Genomic DNA, 18,684 nt, shown 5'->3' with positions numbered 1-18,684 from the left:
CTGTTCACAAACATAATCACTGTTCCCTCTAGGCTACGTAGCCACAGTAACTGAAATGTTCCCGTGTGCATAGCCTGGTTTCTAGGCACCTGGCATTGGACGCAGCTATAAAAAGTTTACAAAAAGTGAAAGATTTTTTTTTGTCCTGTATTTCATTATACCCTTCGATTAGATTAGACTAGATTATGAGAACACACAGTCCTCTTTTTATTGTCATTTAGAAATGCATACATGCATTGAGAAATGATACAATGTTTCTCTGGAGTGATATCACAGAAAACAGGACAAACCAAAGACTAACACTGACAGAACCACATAATTATAACATATAGTTACAGCAGTGCAAAGCAATACCATAATTTGATGAAGAACAAACCATGGACACGGTAAATAAAGTCTCAAAAGTCCCCGAGTCGATCAACTCCTGAGTCCCCGATAGCAAGCGGCAAAAGGGAGAAACTCCCTGCCATAAACCTCCAGGCACCGTCAACTTGCCGATGCCTTGGAAGCAGCCGACCACAGCCGACACTGAATCCATCCGTCCGAAAACTTCAAGCTTCCGACCAGCCTCTCCGATACAGCCTCCCGAGCGCCATCCTCTGCTGAGCGCCTTCAACCTCGCACCGGCCGCTGAAACACGCAAAGCCAAGGATTTCAGGGCCTTCTGCTCCGGAGATTCCGGTTACCACACAGTAGCAGCAGCAGCGAAGCGGGCATTTCAGAAGTTTTCTAGACGTTCCTCCGTACTCTCACATCCGTCTCCATCAAATCAGAATTTGTTTAATAAGTTAAATTAAAGTTATGTGATTTTTAATATTTCAATTCTAAATATTCATAGTGTAAATTTTAAAAAATTACAAAAAAACACAAAGTGCTGTGCATTTTTCAGTCCACGAACTTCCTGCTCTGAGGAATGGTTGGTCCACGTAGCAGAAAAAAAAATTAGAGGAAACGCTGAACATATTTTTTCAGAGGAAGTGCCATAAAAATTATGCAGTAGCCTTTCCATTTCTCCTCCTTTGAACTAGACTTAGTATCTACCATATCGATTAGCCATTTGGTGTCAGATGGAGAACATTTGATAGGCAGCGTGCTTAGTGAGTTGGATATGCCGCAGGTACAGAAAGAAACGAAATGGCGGCTCAGCACCAGGAAGGACAGTAAGTGCAAGCAAGCAGTGCAGGAGTCCTCTGCGGTCAAACGGCCGTCAAAAAGTGTGAATACTGTTGATGGGGAGTGGGTATCCTCTCAGTGGCAACAGCCCCTTCTTTGAGAAGTCATTCAACATCCTGTCCCAAAACATTATTTCGGATACACTGCACAAAGACTGCAGTACAGCCTTTGCGCAATCTTGCTTTTTAATTTCACCTATTAATACCACAGTATCACTAATACCAGTGAATAATAAATTCACTGTTTATTCTATGAAGCAAGGGAAGGGAAACTTCCTTATGTCTATACGCCCTGTTCATTAAACTACCTGTACTGATGCCTCTTAAGTGTTGTTACCGCCCTGTATTTACAACCTCATCTGGCAGCTCATTACAGATACCAACTACACTTCTTGTGAAGAGTTCATGTCTTGGATAGCCTTTTAACCTCCTCCCTCACCTTAAAATTTTGCCTTCTAGTTTTCAGCACACCTCTCAGGGGTGAGAGACTCTGCTATCTTCCCTATTTATGCCTCTTATACTTCTGTATACTTCTATCATGTCACCTCTCAGCCTCCTTCACTCCAAGGAAAATAGTCTCAGCCTATCCAAAATTTCCTTGTACCTCAAGCCTTGCTATCCAGGAAACACTTCTGTGATTCTTTACTGCATCCTCTCTGGCTGAATCTGCATGTCATGGACCTCCTTCACCACTCTGTCTACCAGCATTGCTAAGGCCTCTCCCTTGAACAACATTTTGCAAAGCCCTGCCATTCACTGTGAATATCCTGCCAGGTTTAACTCGTCTGAGTAGAACTCCACCTGCCATTCCCTGGCCCACTTTTCTACTTTGTCGCTATCCTGTTACAACCATAGACAAACATCTTCACTGCCCACTAAACCACCAATTTTGGTGACATCTGCAAACCTGCTGATCACACTGCCTATATTCTCATCCAAATAATATTTATGACAGACAAAAGAGGACTGATCCTGCAGCACGCCACTAGTAACAGGTCTCCAATATGGGAAATCAAACTATAATCCCGCCCTCTGCCTGGTGAGCCAAAACAATCAGCACTTAGTGGTCAGCTGAAACCAATGCCAGGATGACTTTCACTGATTGGTCATCAGCTAATTTGCTAGGTCCCAGATGCTCTAACCTTCCAGACCACTCTACCATGTCAGTCCACTTCGTCACCTTTTCAAAGATGTGAGGCATGATACTTTTCACAGACAAACATAACCATATACCGACCTGCACTCAGCCCATAACCCTCCATTCCTTTCCTGTCCATATAGCTATCCAATTTTACTTTAAGTGACGATATCCACACTAACTATCCCTAATCAGTCTTTGGTTTCTCCATGCAAATAAATCCTGTCACTTAGAATCCCTTTTGATAATTTTCCCACCATTGGTGTTAGGCTCACCAGCCTGTAGTTTCTTGGCTTGTCCCTGCTAATATTCTTAAATAATGTTACAACATTAACTGTTCTTTGGTCTGTCCTTTGCAATACCTCACCTATGGCTAACAAAAATTAAAAACAAATCTCCGTAGACACAAGAGACTGCAGATGCTGGAATATGAAGCAAAAAAAGAACAAGCTGCTGGAGGAAGAGAATTGTCAGTGTTTCGGAGGGAGACCCTGCGTTAGGACTAAGTGCAGCCGGAAGAGAGGCAGTGTAAGTGAGTGAGGCAGTAGCTGCTAGATAATGGGTGGGCTGAGGAAGGGTGAAGGATAGCAGGCAGGTGGAACCAGGAAGGGAAGGGTTACAGGTGTGGTTTGGAGACAGAGGAAGGTGGGTGATCAATTATTGATTGTGAAAGAATATTTGAGATTTTTCATTCCATTTCAGAGAGAAGAACTGCACAGAAATCTGGGAAGCATTTCAAAATGCCTTTGTTTATAAAGACCCATGCAACGTCAGTCCTACTAACTATGAGACTTTTATCAGGCTGGCATTTCACAAGATCCCCCAAAATGAGGTGAGGCTAATTGATAATGCAAAATTCCTTGAGTAACAGGAGAGATTGTCTAATAAATGTATATGCATGCTCAGCCCTTATACCTTGGTATTTTAGTAGAGTGAAGTAAAACAAAATTAATTCTGTTATTTTAAAACATTAAATGCATTTACAGTTTCTTATTTTGTGCCATTTTGTCTAAGCTCTGCCAAAATCAGTATGGCAGTGTGTTAGAGGACTATCTAGTAGTATGTATCGGAGTTAACCAATTTCTACAGTTGTTTTGAACAGCATTTTCTTTGGCTATTAAATTTCAGTGAACTGTTTTCCTCCTAAGAGGCAGGATTGAACTACAACTGGAAAGTGAGAATTAATAAAAGGATGTTCGTGAGGCTTTATTAGTAGGAAATTCTGTTCAATCAATTTTTCCAGAGTTAACAAAATGCATTGATGACAACAGTATGCTTTATGTGGTCTATGTGGACTTCATTAAGGCCATATAGACTGCATATTGAGGGATCATACTGTATAATCCCACAAGAGTAATTGGTCCAAAACGTTTGTGCATCTGAGATTTAAGGCAAGTTGAAAAATTGGATCGAAAATTAGCTTAACAAACAAGAAGTGATCATAGAGATTTGTTTCTGTGATTGGAAGTCTGTGACCAGTGCTAGGAACCTTGACGTTTGTCACTTGCAGGAAGTGTGATAAGTTTGTTTGTAAATAACACTAAAATTCAGTAGATTTCAATAGGTACATTTAATGTCAGAGAAATGTATACAATATACATCCTGAAATTCTTTTTCTTTGCAGGCATCAGAGGAAACAGAGGAGTGCCCCAAAGAATTAAACGTTAGAGCCCCAAAGCCCCCCCAGCTCTCCCCTCCCACGCACAAGCAGTAGCAAGGCAATCACCCCCACTAACAAAAAAGCATCAGCACCTTCTACTGAGCACTCAAGCGTGCAGCAAGTGTCAATAAAGACAAAGATTTGCAGTACCACGACTGCTCCTTTACCCGGTAATTCGACATATCACAGTCTCTCTCTCCCTAATAAGGGAAAAAGACATGTCCCAGTTTCACAGTGAGAGGGGAGACATAACAAACAACTCATTGATTTACGATGTTAAAAGTCTCTTGTGTCGCTTTTCCCGAGTTCTGCGCCCAGAGAGTCCACCCCGGAAAGGCTCAGAACTCTGGATACACAACCCACGGCAGTTAACCCGCTGCTCCTGATGTTCTGTGTTCTCCCACGACCCCTCAGTCATGGGCACCAGCCTTGAGTCAGCACGTCTCCCTGAAGGCACACTAGTCTTCCAGGCCGCAACCTTGGGATATCAAAAAGCAGCCAGTCATGAGGCCCTGAGAGCAGGTCCCATTCCCGCAAAGAACCGAAGTCAAAGTGTAACTTCCAAGTTAGGGTCTTCAAAAGAACCTTGAAAAGAAAAAAAAGAGATATCAAAGATAGAAATAGAGTTGTTACCGAAGATGCAAGCAAAGGAGTTGCTGCTTAGCGCCAACTTGACTTTGCTCTGCCCCCCTGATGGTGTTGTTGACAGTGAAAAGATAATCTGGGCTAAAGGAGTGTATTGATTAACTGGTAAAATGGCTGAGCAATGACAGATGGAATTTAATCCTGATAAGTGTGAGCTGATGCACTTTGGGAGCAACAATAAGGGTAAGGCCTTAATGGACAGCATTAATGAACACAATGAACAGTCACGTCCAAGGGAATACTGAAGAACAGAAACATCTTGGCTACAAGTCCAAGAATCCCTGAAAGTGGCAACATGGTAGATAAGGTGTAAGGAAAGCAAATAGGATACTAGCTTTAATTTACTGGAGCATAGAATTCAAGAGCAAGTATAATTATGATAGCATTTATAGGTTCCTCCAGCATTTTGTGTGTTTTGCACGGAGACGCTCCAATCTTGGGGAACATCACCAATGACTGATGTTGCCGCAAGGTCCTCTGTAATTTCTTCTCTAGCCTCCCACAAAGTCTGAGGTTGCACTCAACCAAGCCCTGGGGATTCATTTATCTCAATGCGCTGTAAGTCTGCCAGTATCTCCTCCCAGATAATATGATTGTTCTCCAAAACATTTCTACTTGTTCCCTCTTTCTCTGAGGGAATACATCCATTCAAAATTCCACCCATGTGTGGCTAGAGACACAGGCAGCCCTGCTGATCTCTCAAGGGTCTTGTTTTCCTTTGCACTTTTAATAAAGGTTCAACAGTTCATTTTATTGTCAAAATATGTATGTACAATACAACTCTGATATTCATCTTCTCCAGATAGTCATTAAATACAAAAAAAAACCCATAGGATTTGTTGATAGAAAAGACATCAACCCCTCCCCTGCACAAAAAAGAAAATGAAACATAACTCACAAATCCCAACTTCCTCCCTCACACAAAAGATTAACAGATCACCCTCACGGAAAACAGCAGCCAGAACATCAAATCCCAAACCCCAACCCCCAGTCTTGCAAACAAAAATTAACGGATCACCCACACGGAAAATGTTAGCTAGAACATCAAACCCCAAACCCCCCTCCCTTGGTACAAAGAACATTGACAATAGCATCAAACTCCAACCCCTTTCTCACACACAGAAACTAGCAGGTTGCCCACACAGAAAAACACCAACAAGAACATCAGACCCCAAATCCCCAACCCCTCCTTCACACAAAAAGTAACATCGCCCACCTGCCAACTGACAACAAGACAGAAAACATAGAAAACTGAAGGAGGCTAATATAAACTAGAGTTCAATAATCACATAAATCTCAGAATTTCAAAAATATCCTCCCATTAGCATCGACGAGAGTAGCTGCACAAACTCAGTTCTCCTGTGAAGGGTGTCCGCCACACTGGGTCCGAACGCCACCGACCCCATGGTCTCCATGGAGAGCGACTGTTGACCTCCTTCACATTCACCTCGATGTTTCAATCTTCCTCGATGCTTCAAAATGGAGTTGATCATGGCCCCGCACCCAAACTCCACGAGGCACCTGGACACAGCAGAGCGCTAGATCATTTGATCGAATTCCAAACTGCACGTCACAGGCTCCAACAGTTTCTGAAACACATCCAAGACAAAAAGAACAAGCAGAAGATGTTGAAAAAGTGAAATAATTGAAGACATTGACCATCTGCTGATGTCACCCAAGGAACTGTGTACTGGCACCATCTTGACCAGAATCTAGAGAATGTGGAGTTTTCCTTATTCTTGCCAGCCAGATCCATCTCATAACCACCCTTCATCCTCCAGTCTTCCAGAAAGGCAGGATCTCCCAATGGGTACCATTTCAATTTGACTTTCTATTCCTATTCTGACATGTCTATTCAGGGCCTCTTCTGTGGCTGTGATGTGGCCAAACTCAACAACACCTTATATTCCATCTGGGAAGCCTCCAACATGATGGTATGAACATCGACTTCTTCAAAGTCCTGTAATAACTCCTCCATTACCCTCTTCCTTATTTTTTTCCATTCCCCGTTCTGGTTACCATCTCACCCTTTCTCTTCTCACCTGCCCATCACCTCCTTTTTGTTCCCTTCTTCCTTTCCTTTCTTCCAAGGTCCACTGTCCTCTCCTATTAGATTCCTCCTTCTTCAGCCCTTTATCTCTTCCACCTATCCCCCTCCCAGTTTCGTACTTCATCCACTCTCCCACACCAACTCACCTAGTCTTATCTATCACTTCCCCCCACATTTGTATTCTAGCTTCTGCCCTCTTCTTTTCCAGTCTTGATGAAAGGTCTCAGCCTGAAATCTTGATTGTTTATTTCCCTCCGTAGATGCTGCCTGACACGTTGAGTTCCTCCAGCATTGTATGTGTTGCTCAAGATCTCCAGCATCTGCAGAATCTCTTGAGTTTATGGAGGGACTCTAATGTTGTTGTACTGTTTATGAAGGGTAACAAGGGGATTAAAGGCCTGTCAGCCTGGCATCAATGGTGGGGAAGTTACGAGAAGGATTTCTGAGGGACTGGATCTACTAACATTTGGATGGGCAGAATTTGATTAGGAGGAGTCAGTATGGCTTTGTGCATCAGACAGTGTACTTGATGAAGAGGTCATCAACAGGATAGATGAGGTTAGGGTGTTATCTATTTAGACTTGAACAAGGCCTTCTACGAGGTCCCACCTGGCAGGCTGGCCAGAAAAGTTAGCTTCCATAGAATCCAGGTTGAGGTAGTCAGCTAAATTCAAAATTGGTTCAGGGGTAGAGTGCAAAGTTACCAGGAGCATTTATATGAAGGGCCTGAGGATCCCTACCACTCATCCCCATCATCTCTTTGGCCCACTACCATCAGGAAGGAGGTATAGGAGCATCAGGACTAGGACTGCCAGACTGGGTAACAGTTTCTTCCCCCAAAGTGTGAGACTAATGAATACCCTGCTCCACAGAGGTGCCATCACTAGGAGAGCAAGCTGTTTAAAGTTTAGTATACTGTTCACTTCTTTATTTTATGAACTTTCTCTTACTCTTTTATTTTATGAAATTATATTTTATGAACTTACTTGTGGTAATATTCAGTTTTCTGTGCTGCGTGTGATATATATATTGTGGGTGCACCATGATCCGGAGGAACATCGTTTCGTTTGGTTATATATATGTACAGTCAAATGACAATAAACATGAACTTAATAGTTGTTTCTTGGAATGGAAGCTGGTGACTAATGGTGTGCCATGAGGGTTGGTGTGGAGAGCCTTGTTATTCATTATTTATATAAATCAGTGTGGAGCATGTCAACATGCTAGAACATTTCAATATAAAGAAGATATGTTGTATCTCTTAAAGAACATTAATATGGATAAATCTTTAGGGTCTGATGGGATATACAGTATCCCAGGTTATTGAGAGAGACAAAATATGAGATTTCTAGGGCCTTGACTAATAGCTTCATGCACTCTCTAGTCACAGTTGAGGTCACAGATGTCTGGAAAATAGTTGACATTTTTCCATTATTCAAGAACAGATAAAGGGATAATCCTGAAAACTATAAGCTGCTGAGTTCTGGAGAGAATCAATAGGCTTAAGATTTATAGAATGAACATTTCAAAAGCCATGGCCTTTTGCAGGAAAAGTCAAAGGGACCTTGTCAAAAGTTTTTCAAGGAGGTGACCACACAAATTGATGAGGGTAGGGCTGTGGATATTATTTACATGGATGTTAGTAAGACAAACACAAAATAATCTGCAAATGCTGGGGTCAAAGCAACACTCACAACACGCTGGAGGAACTCAGCAGGTCAGGCAGCATCTATGGAAATGAACAGACGATGTTTCCACTTTTAGTAAGACATTTGACAAGGTCCCTTAACAGAGATGTATGCAGAAGATTTAAGTTGAATGGGACCAATGGTGAATTGGTCATTTGGATTTAGAAGGGACTTGCTCATAAAAGACGATAGGATTTATTCTAATTGGAGGTCTGTGACCAATGGTGTTTGGCAAGGTATCTCTGCTGTTTGTGATCTATATAAATGACGTGGATGAAAACATAGATGGTGAGTTAGTAAGTTTTCAGGTGATATGAAGACTGGTGGTGTTGTGGATCGCGTAGAAGGCTAGCAAAGGATGCAGCAGGATATACTGTGGATCATTTATAGATATGGGGAGAGAAATAGCAGATGCAAAATGTGAAGTGTTGCACTTTGAGAAACCAAATGTAAAAGGACAATACACTGTTGATAGCTAGACCCTTAAATGTGTTGATATGCAGAAGGATTTTGTCTAGGGCTCCCTGAAAGTGGCTAAGAGTGGTAAAGAAGGTATATGGCATGCTTGCCTTTATTAGTTGATCAACTGAGTTCAAGAGTTGGAAAGTTATCTTGCAGCTTTATAAAACTCAAGTTTGGAGTATTGCATTCAGTTCTGGTTACCCCATTATAGGAAGGATGTTGAGTTGAATGGATTAGTGTCAATGCACATTTAATAGTTGGTATTGATGTGGTGACCCGAAGCGCTTGCTTCTGTGCCGTTTGATTCTCTGACTCTTAATTACAGGCATTATTCTGGGAAAACACCAAACCTCTTGTACACCAATATTCTGATAAAACGAAAAGAATGATGCCTTTGGGTGACACTCTGATTGGATATATGGCAGATAATTTGGACTGGTGTGGACAGCTTGAAGCTCCAGGTGAGTTACACAGCTCCTGCACAGGTTTAGCATTCTGATCGACAATACTATGTAGGGTTTCAACCAACTAAAAGTACATTTTATTAATTATATAACTAAAGAATATTAATATTTAATAATAGAATATCTATATTTTTGGATGCTTTCTATATTTTCAAGCATAGATTTCAATTATGACATTTAACAAATCTTAATTCATTTATTATATCTGATATCATACACTTCCATTGTGAATAGAAACATTACTATTAAGTCTGATAATTAAACATTATTAATGCATATGAATTCACACAATCTTACAAATTAATGCTATCTTTTCTAATATGTTAATCATGCACAGAATACTCTTTCAGCTGGGGTCAGCTATTGTGTCTGGAGCTCCCAATGCTGCCTTTTGTGCATTAGTGAGACCCATTGTAAATTAGAGGACCACTTCATCATGCACCACCGCACCATCAAGCACAAGCGGGACTTCCTGATGGCCAAGTATTTTAATTCGATTCCCATTCTTGTCCTGACATGTCATTCCATGGCCTCCTGTTGTGCCATGATGAGGCCACCCTCAGGGTGGAGGAGCAACACCTTAAATTCCATCTCGGTAGCCTCATATCTGATGGCAGGAATATCAATTTCTCCTTATAATAAACAAATCTTTCCCCCCCCCCACTCTATTCTCCACTCCGACCTTTGCTATTATGTACCCTAGTTCTAGACTCCCTACTCTGAGGAAACTGTTTCACAGTATTTCATCTGACAAAAATCCCATGTGTAGTAGCAATGTCACCCATTCCCATTTTTCTAAACTTCAGTGGATACATGCCAAGATTCCTCAACTGCTAGTTATAGATTCCTTCAGTCAGGGATGGAATCTTTTAAAGTTACACAGTACTCATTTCTTGTCCAGCACGACCTTCTTCAAGTACAGAGATCGAAACTACATTCTATTCTCCAGCTAACCAAAGCATCTACATTTCCAGAAAATCTTTCTTACTTCAAAATACATAAATGACGAATCATGGAAAGGAAATGCAAAGCCCCAAAGCCAAGGGTATTTGTTAGATTCAAAGCTCTATCCCAATATATTCCTACATCTATTATGAGAGACAGATAATCCTTCTCCAAACTCCTTCGTTATTTGTGATGGTGTTGAATTTTGCCATTCTGTCAGTTGTGCCTGATCATGGCTGAAATTTCATGACAGCACAACTTTACTTCAGTAATCCCAGACGCTTTTTATAATTCACCACCATACTTTCGTGAAGATGGTAAAGTCAAAATGCAGCATTCCCCCAGTGTGTTGCATTGTGTCAGCCTACGTCATGAGCTCAATTCTTTGGAACAGCCACTGAGAGATGACCAAATAAAGTGATCGAGCTAGCCTTGTCTTTCATCAGTTAGATTGTCAAAAATTCTCAAGGGTTCAGTGACAGCAAAGGCAAAGATCAGTGTAGGTTGTAAGATGATAAGATGCCATAATTACAATAAGCTGATCTATTTTTCCTTACCATATTCATATTGTTTACAGGGATCAATTTTCAATCCTGTCCCACTACAACTGAATGTGAAAATAATCCGGTGAATTCCTTTTGGGTAATAGCATCTGAATCTGTAAGTTACCTTTAGAATAATATTCCTAATTATATTATTATCAAAATTTCCTTTGCCTCCTTCAATAGAGCATAATAAATCCTCTCTTGTAAATATACAAATGCATTCAAACCCTTACTTTTGGAAGTTCTTTCATTATAATTACATATTATGTTTTAATTCAGCAATGCAACACAGAAAAGCGTTGAAAAACATATACTTGCATCATTTTAAGTTATAACATAATTGTTAATTAGCATTGAATTTATTATATTTAGTATTGCATTTTCATGTTTGTTCAGCTTTGAATTAGTTCGGGGTTAGGGTGATATTGCAGACACTTTTCTCAGCTTGTTCATAGTAAAAATGAGCAGAATACATGCTGGATTTTGGCAGACTGTACAAGTAGTGAAATTAAGATTAAACTCGAGAACCGATTTTGTGATGTCCTCGTGCCAGTGTTCTGGTTGTGCATTCTATATGTGGTGCCTAATTCAAGCTTTCTAGTAAAATGAATCAAATTTATAATCCCATGTCAGTGCAACATGCTTTTTCATTCACACCTTTCAAAGTCTTTCCTTCTTCTTTATGCAGTATTTCCCTTCATGGGAGTAGAAAGCTTGGCCATTTAAAAGTGTGCTGTGGTGATACTCTGCAAGGAAGGGTGGGCAAACGAGTTTTGTGCTGGACCTCTTGAAAGCAATACTCTGCCCTTCCAAAGACCCAAAGCATTATATACAATGGATTCAGCCTTGCTTGCAGTAGTTAATGGAAGCTGAAAGAGTACCTTTGTGAAAGGTAGAGGGAGAGGTAGAATATTAAATTGATAAATTGGTTTTATTATTGTGACATGTACTGAGGCACAATAAAAATCAGTATTTTACATGCCATCCATATAGATGCGTTCTTTGAGGTAGTACAAGGCAAAACAGAGGTGAAAACCAGCCTTAGTGTGGAAGAATGCACAAGATCACAAGATAGCCAGGGCAGTACTAGGCTACTTGACCTTTCAAACCAACCCCATCATACTCCTGGCTGATCTGCCCCAGACTTCAACTGCTCTTCTGTGCAAGTTCTACATATTTCTCAATTCCTGGATCTTTCAAAAGTGTATCTTACTCTCTTTAAAGGCCTGCAGTACTTTAACCTCCACATCCCTCCAAGGTAGAGAATTTCTGAGATTCTCCTCCTTTCACAAGAAGTAATTCCTAGGGCTTCCATTTTATATGACATCCTATTACCTTAAGACTTTCCCATTGGTGGAAACATCTCAACATGTACATCGTGCTTCAGTGGATACAGGCTCAATCTTCTAAACTCCAAAGAAAACAAGGCTAACATTTTAGCAGGTTGCAGTTCAATTGTCTCACACTAGTAATTAGCAGAATGAATCTCTTTGTTCGATCTCCAAAATTATACACAGTACTTGAGGGGCAGTCCCACTGACACCATGTACAACTGTAACAATACTTCTGTATTTATGTTTTCTTGGTTTTTTCAAGTTTTGTTTTTCTGAAGTCTGGTAGATTCCTGCATTGACTCCATTTGCCAACATTTTTGCTTGCTCGCTCAACCTATATACGTATATTCTGTTACTGATTCCAAATATCCTCATATCAACATGTCCTCAAACCTATTGCTATGTCAGCAGAAAACGTGAATACCTTACACTGTGCTTCTCCCTCCATCTCATTTGTATAGCTAGTAACTAACTGATGGCTAGAACTCCACTATTTACACCTTCCCAGGTTAAAAAAGATCCATCTATTTCAACTAAACAATGACCAAAGAGTTCTTCTTCAGGGAGTAGAGAGGAGCTGGAGACATGGCAAGAAGCTCAATGTTAGGGGAAAGGGGAGAGCATCACATGAAGAGATGCCAGTGTCATGTATGTAATATGAAGGTACGGGTGGGTTTGGGAACTCAGGTGGTAGCCCAATAGTGTCAACAGAGGGGGGAAGATTAGGGAGATATGCACAAGGGAGGTGTTGAGAGAAAAGGCCAAATAACACCTACACTGGAGCATTAACACTGCTCTGGCTGGAAATTGACATTTGACATCAGCATCTGAACAAAGTGTGGCAATCAAACATGGGTGGGTGGCAAACAACACACACAAAATGCTGGAGGAACTTGGCATTTCAGCAGGACTGAAGAGTTTTAGCACAAAATGTTGACATTTCACTTTTCCATTGATGCTGCCTGGCCCGCTGGGTTCCTCCAGCATTTTGAGAGTGTGTTTCTTGGATTTCCAGCATCTGCAGATTTTCTTTTGTTTGTGGGAGAATGGCAAGGGGATTTGGGAAGGGATTAAGGGAAGAACAGCATTTATCAGGAAAGGATTAGGAAAAGATCAGCACTTGGATAACAGAAATGTTTGGTAGTGGAAGGATTAGCTCTTGTTAGATATGGTTTAGAAGGGAGTGACCACCTAGAATTTTATTCTCAAGTCTCTGAAAGAGAAAGACAATATATTAATAAGAAAAAGGAGAAGGTGATGGACTTTAGGAGGATGAAGCCTGCGTTACTCCCTGTTACTATTGGTGGTGAGGGCGTGGATGTGGTGAGGACCCACAAGTACCTGGGGGTGCACCTGGATGACAGACGGGTGGAGCACCAACACAGAGGCTGTGTACAAGAAGGGCCTGAGTTTCTTCTACTTCCTGAGGAGACTGAGGTCCTTTGGAGTATGCAGGCCTCTCCTTCACATGTTCTACCAGTCTTCTATGCGGTGATGTGCTGGGGCAATGGCATCAACACAGCTGATGCCAAAAGGCTCAATAAACTGTTCAGAAAGGCTGGCTCTGTTATAGGAGTCAAACTAGACACACTGGAGACTGTGGTAGAACAAAGGACCCTACGGAAAATTCTGACAATTCTGGGCAATGTTTCTCACCCTCTGCCTGCCTCCTTGGCTGAACAGAGGAGCACTTTTAGTAGTAGACTAAGACAACTGCGCTGCTCCAAAGAATGCTATATGACATCATTCTTACCCTTGGCCATTAGGTTCTACAATGAGTCAACCTAGAGACGGGGAGGAGACTGTTCGTGATAACTAACTTTTTTATCCGTTCTGTTTATCTTCTAACATTTATATCTGTGCACTTGTAGTGCTACTGTGGCACTGTAATTTCCATTGGGATCAATAAAGTAACTATCTACCTATTATCTATATAATTGAAAACAAGTCAAATGAAGTTCTGTGACAATGAAGATTTGAAGATATTAAGACAAGTAATTGGGGATAACATTGGACCAAACCAGTGATGCATATGGTGGTGTAGCAGTTAGCGCATTACTTTATAGCACTAGTAGTCACTGATCAGGGTTCAATTTCCACCATAGCCTGCAAAGAGTTTGTACATTCTCCCCATGACTGTATGGGTTTCCTCTAGGTCCTCCCACATTCCAAAGATGGATGGTTAGAGTTAATAAGTTGTGGCCATTCTATGTTGGCACTGGAATCATGGCAGCACTTGCAGGCTGCAGAGCATAATCTTTGCTGATTTGATGCAAACAATGCATTTCACTGGATGTTTTGCTGTTTCAAAGCACATGTGACAAAGAATGTTAATCAATCTTTTGTCTTTTGTTAATAATCCTCCTCTGAAGAGTTTGTATATTGTCTACAGGAAAGAAAAAATAATTCAACGATTTGCTATCCAAATTTCATCTTATCCCTATTGTCCTTATATTAAAAATAAGCTATTTTTTCATGTTTACTCCAAACTGTTTTGTTCTTGTGACTTACTGTTGAGCAGCTTTTGGAAAATCTTATGAAACTTCTGAAATGATTCAATTTACATGTCACTATAATTTCAGTATTCAAGGGGGGCAGAGGGAATTGTGAGCGTGATGCTGAATGGCTCGATTTCTGATGGAACTTTTCCAAAAGATGGGTAAGAGAATGGATATCATAACTTGTAGAATCAACTTGTGAAAGTTTATCTTATGAATTGTCTATGGAATATCCTAACTGAATCAACAATCACCTTCCAAAGCAGAATTTGTATAATTCAGCACCTGACAGGCCAGAAATTAGGACAGAATTTGTCTCTTCTATGGCTTAATTGCTAAACATATGGTATTTGTAATGGACGTGGCTGTGAACAGTTTCTCCAACTTTGGATTTGTGTATGTGTGCGGGTGAAATGATAGGGGTAGTGAGATGGGAGGTTCATAAGCCTCCTCAGAAGCCCATCTAAGCTGATGAATTGCATGGACAGGTATACCTTCAAGGCACCATTAATTTGCCCTAATGAGCAGCTCATGTGTCACACAGGCAGAGTTCAATCAGCAGTCAATCCATGGCATTAATTGATATTAGAGTCTGAGACCTAATGGATAAGGAGCAGGTAAAGACTAACCTGGAATGCATTAGTAGTTCCACATTGGTTGGTCTTCCAGCAGGACTGCAAGGTGCAGATCCAGCTTCCAACCAACCATGTATGTTTATTAGCCCCAATCTCACCTTCCTCCTGCATTTCCCAGTCCTCCTGGCTATCAATCACATCACCAATTTTCACAGTTTCAACTCACACTGGAACCATCAATTTCTCACACTAAATTGCTCCAAGCTTCAACTGCTGCTCCCTTATTAGAGTACCTTTTTTTTGTTTCGAAGCATTCTAGGAAATTTGATTAAATGATGTTCTGAACATATGCTATTAACAAGAATACAGTAAATGGTGTTTGGCTTTGAAAAGTTGAGTGTCCTACAGCTGAGTACTTAACAGCTAGGAGCTCAGAGGTTCAGTACCAATATCTTGGGCTCTCTGTGGTTGTCTAATGATTGAGTTCTCTGGTAACTGAACATCTAAATTCTGAGGCCCAAGCAGCTGAACAGATAAGTCATAGGGACTTCTGAATAAGCCACTAACAGTGTAGTTACAAGTCTAAAAACTAAGAACTCTAGTTAAGTACCTAAAGCTCGAAGACCCTATTGCTTCTGCACCTGCTGTGATAGAAGATCAAGGAATTGGGCAGCTACCTAACAAAGCAAAGTAACCAAGGGCAAAGGAGAAGGAATGTCAATGATGTAATTGAAATGTCAAGACAAGAAACCATGGAGACAAAGAACTTTGATTCTACCTAGATAAAATGGCAACCCTCTGAACTTGCAATGATATGAAGAATAGTAATGCCTGTAAAATTCAGATTCCCTACATAACCATTTATAATGCATTAACTTAATGATGGTCTATATTAATAAGTGCAGTTCATTGATACTTTATCCATAACTAGCCATTATTCTGTAACTCATGGATTCCACCCTAAAATTCAGAGGTTGCAGTCATTCTTCAGTCATTATTGCTTTTAAAAGGACACATCTCTCCTTTTCACCATGACTTGGATTTAAATTCCAAGCAAAAAAAAAAACTCCAAACATTAGGCCCCCAATCAGAATCAATTGTAATTGAACCTCACATCTCAGAACCACAGGGCTCATAGTGCCCTGAAAGGAACCAAAATATTGGACATAGAAAGCCAGGCAGCCTTGGCTCATCAGCCATATCTCAAAACCAAATACCAGGATCAGTTTTATTAAAGAGAGTGGAAAATGATGGAAATTAGCAGGATACTTTTAAATATCTGAAGCTTGAACCCTTACATTTTAGAAGCAAACTTTTGAGTCCCAAGAGGGGTTTCTTTTGTATTTGGAAGTCTGACACCAGCAGTGTACTACAGTGATAGGTGCTGGTATCATCAGTTTGGTATATACAATCCATGGTTTTGATATGAAGATGGGAGATATGAATAGCAAGATTACATATGACATGAAATTTGGTGATGGTATTGATAGTGAAGATGGTACTCAAGGACTCCAGAATGATATTGATTGTTTAACAAAATGGCAGGTGAATTTAATCCTGATACGTAACATGTTTTTACTTTGGGAGAGTAGGGCAGGATATGCATCGTGAATGGTAAGGCCCTAAAGAAAATTGAGGAACAGAGGGCCATTGGTTAACAAATCTTAAGATCCCTGAAAGCGGCAGACAGTTAGACAGGGAGGTGTCGGAGGAGCAGGATATACTTGCATATACTTGCATTCATTTCAAATATTGTGTCGCAATAGCCTACATTCAAAAGACTTCTCCCCTTTCCGTAAGACCATAAGACATAGGAGCAGAATTAGGCCTTCTGGCCAATCAAGTCTGCTCTGCCATTCAATCATAGCTGAGCCTTTTTTCTTCTCCTCCTCAACCCCAGTTCCTGGCCTTCTCCCTGTAACCTATAAGACCAAATTGACTCTTCCACGGAGCAAACTGAAGTAATATCATAACCACAAACACTAATATGCTGAAGATAATACATCCATGCCCCATCTGCCTACAATGTTTTCTTTCCGAGTGTCAGTAATAAGTTGGCCAAGACAATGGTCTGGCCACTCTTGATGTTTTGTGTACAGATGTGGTTTCACCCTCCAGGAAGGATAGAGTAACATTTGAAAGAGTGCAGAAGAGATTCACTAGGAATTTGCCTGCAATGGAGGGCTTATAGGAGTTTGGATAGGCTGGTTTGTTCTCACTGTAGGATGAGGAGTGACATTATGGGGTCTTATATAATTATGAAGGGCATAGGTAGAGTAGATCATCAGAGGCTTTTTCCTGAAGTTGGGGGGTGGTGTAATGAGAGAATTCATAGGTTTAGGGTGAGAGGAGATCATTTTAAGGAGGTCTGAGGGGCAAGATTTTCCACACACAGGGTGATGGTTATATGAAAAAGCAGGTGGCAGAGTCAATATAATTGCAATGTTTAAAATGTAATTGAACAGATACTTGAATTGTTACAACCTTCAGATAAGCAGATCCAGGTGCAGATAAACTCAAGACTCGATAGTAGAAATTAATGATGTAGATTTAAAGAATAATCAAACTAAGAGCTTACTCGGGACTTGAGCACACAGAACTCGAATCCAGTACTCAGTGATGAGTGCTGGTCCAGAATAACCTTAAATAGAACATAAAACACAAGAATGTCAGTGTGATGGAGAATCAAATAACATCAGGGACCAGATAATGTAAAATAGGTCATATTCTCTTATGACACAAAAGACTTAATACTTCCCTTTTTGCAGATTTTTTGCAAAATTTGAGCTACCCAATTGGAATAAAAGCAGTATTTCTCAAGTACATGTCTGGGTCATGGACAGCATTGAAGGTCCTGATAGGTAAAGTAAATTTTCGAGTATTTTACGTCAAAATGAAACCTCTCTTTCAAATGAAACAACATTTAATTCGTAAGTTATCCCCAGGAAAAGAAATTTGAATTTAGTAAGTAACAAATAATTGCATATATAATCAAGAAAGACTGCATTAATTTGTGGTTACGCTTTTTAACGTAGGTATTAACATTTATGTAATATACAATTCTGATTTCTGTTAAGGTAATGCAAATAGATATTTGATATAAGCAATCACATTTGAAGACTTGTGATTAGAAAACATAACAAACACACATTCCTTTATAATCATAATTTTAGAAAAAACATTTGTTATTAAAACGTAGAAATGACAGGGAGACAACTTTTATTGGCATTTCTTTTGTAAGTACAGCACTCAATGTATACATAAGGTACTATAAAATTTAATTGCTAATTGGTTTATTATTTCCCATGTAACGAGATACAGTTGAAAGTTTTGTTCTGCATGCTATGTAAACAGATCATTCCATACATAAGTATATCAAATGTTAGCCAGTACTAAAAGAAAAGGCAGTAGCATTATGCAGAGTGTATTGTTACAGTTACAGAGAAGTATTGCCAGTGCTGGGTACAAGGTCGGTTGTGAGATCGAGAGTCCATCTTCATTGTACAGG

The 18,684-nt window shown here is 40.3% G+C and overlaps 1 protein-coding gene across 1 annotated transcript; it reads left to right on the top strand.

Annotated features, from left to right (window-relative positions):
- Positions 1-1,076: 1,076 nt before the first annotated feature.
- On the top strand, positions 1,077-18,041 carry LOC140195681 (ADP-ribosyl cyclase/cyclic ADP-ribose hydrolase 2-like). The gene is made up of 6 exons (XM_072254397.1): positions 1,077-1,160; positions 3,013-3,142; positions 9,141-9,276; positions 10,802-10,884; positions 14,686-14,762; positions 17,945-18,041. The coding sequence occupies exons 1-6, from the start codon at positions 1,135-1,137 to the stop codon at positions 18,039-18,041; spliced, it is 549 nt and encodes a 182-aa protein (XP_072110498.1). The 5' UTR covers positions 1,077-1,134.
- Positions 18,042-18,684: the final 643 nt, after the last annotated feature.

This window comes from Mobula birostris, chromosome 3 (assembly GCF_030028105.1).
Source record: "Mobula birostris isolate sMobBir1 chromosome 3, sMobBir1.hap1, whole genome shotgun sequence".
Taxonomy (NCBI): domain Eukaryota; kingdom Metazoa; phylum Chordata; class Chondrichthyes; order Myliobatiformes; family Myliobatidae; genus Mobula; species Mobula birostris.
This window is presented reverse-complemented; position numbering and strand designations above follow the sequence as displayed.